This window comes from Nannospalax galili, unplaced genomic scaffold (assembly GCF_000622305.1).
Source record: "Nannospalax galili isolate Female #2095 unplaced genomic scaffold, S.galili_v1.0 scaffold1382, whole genome shotgun sequence".
Lineage (NCBI taxonomy): Eukaryota > Metazoa > Chordata > Mammalia > Rodentia > Spalacidae > Nannospalax > Nannospalax galili.
This window is the reverse complement of record NW_008348397.1, coordinates 490,471-491,728: the sequence shown is the minus strand read 5'-3', so window position 1 is coordinate 491,728 and position 1,258 is coordinate 490,471. Positions and strand designations below refer to the sequence as shown.

Below are 1,258 nucleotides of genomic sequence, written 5' to 3'. Positions count from 1 at the left end.
CGCGCCTCCTCGCCCCCTCCTCCTCCGCCGCCGCTTCTTTTCTTTGCCTCCTCCTTCCTCCTCCTCGGCGTCCTCCTCCTCCTCGCTCGCTCTGTCTGGCCGCCCCCCCCGCCGAGCTCTCGCCCTCATGCCCCGACGGGCCCCCCCCCAACAATGAGACTCGCGCGCCGGACACCCCTTCCGCGCCGTTCACCGGCTACCAAGGCCGCCCGGCCTCCGCGTAGCCCAGGCCCGGCGGGGGAGGCGCCGAGTGGCATATCGCGGACGTTTTGTTGTTATTGGGGGGGGGCACTTCTTAAAGGGCCAGTAAGAGATGAGGCAGGGAAGTCGGGGGTCCAAGGACCTCCTCTTCTGCCTCAATCATAGTGCGGGTCAAAAGTAAAGGCTGAAGGCAGGTGCAGCGCCGGTAACTGAGAGGGCAGTGGCGCTAAGAGCCAGTAGCCCCAGCACTAAAGGGTGGTCCCAGGAGCTGGGTGGGGGGAGCAGTTGGCTGTGCCAGACAGGCGGAGATGCCAGCCTGCGCCCTGGGCAAGATTCCTTAAGGAGTTAACTCCCAAACCATGTGCTGCTGGGGGAAACTCCAAACCTCCCTCTCCTCCATTCAGGCCCCCGGCACAACCGCTCTCCCAGCCTCAGCTCTTCCCGGGAGGATTTTCAGGAGTCCCTTCTCCCCTGGGACCCTTCTCCTCCCTTCCCAATTCCGCTCCTCCCAGTATCCGGAAGCGAAGGGGGGTAACCCCCCCCACCTCTTCCTCCCGGAGCCGGGACCAAAATAAACCGGGCGGGAGATACCTCACAGGTAAACATTCCCCCGGCAACCCCGACACCGGCGGCGCGGGACATGGGGACTTCACTCCTTGCTCCCTGGACTCTCCCCAAAACTCCCTCAACTTGGGGTCGGGGGCGCGGGACTGGAACAATAGGCAAGAAAACAATGCCTGACCCGGTCTTGGAGGACCAAGCTGGAGGAAGGGGGGAAACGCGCCCCGCGCCGCGCTTCCCTTCAGGTGGGTGGGGGAGGGGCGCGCAGCCCGGGAGGGCTCGGGAGGGCGCGGCCCGGGGCACCCAGTGCACGCGCCGCCCCCGGGGTCCCGCCGCCCCCAGCCACCCGGCCCCCGCCGTACCTTGGTGGACGGCCACGCTGCACGCGTGCCCATCGCAGTAGACCAGCGGGTTCTCGGCCCAGCCCCTCTCGTCCGAACATACGCAGCAGCCTCCTACCATCTCCTTCATACTCCCATGAGCTCCCTCCGGGGCT

The 1,258-nt window shown here is 66.6% G+C and overlaps 1 protein-coding gene across 3 annotated transcripts in view; it reads right to left on the bottom strand.

Moving 5' to 3' along the window:
- Mllt6 (MLLT6, PHD finger containing) overlaps nucleotides 1-1,258 on the bottom strand; it is a 24,739-nt gene that overhangs the window by 21,536 nt on the left and 1,945 nt on the right. Inside the window, exon 1 of one of the 3 annotated variants that reach the window (XM_008845267.3) lies at nucleotides 1,125-1,252. The exons of the other annotated variants lie outside the window; for them this stretch is intronic. Coding sequence (XP_008843489.1) covers nucleotides 1,125-1,233 — 109 coding nt within the window. The 5' untranslated portion in view covers nucleotides 1,234-1,252. Of the gene's footprint in view, nucleotides 1-1,124; nucleotides 1,253-1,258 lie in introns of those variants that run through there. 3 annotated transcript variants of the gene reach the window in all.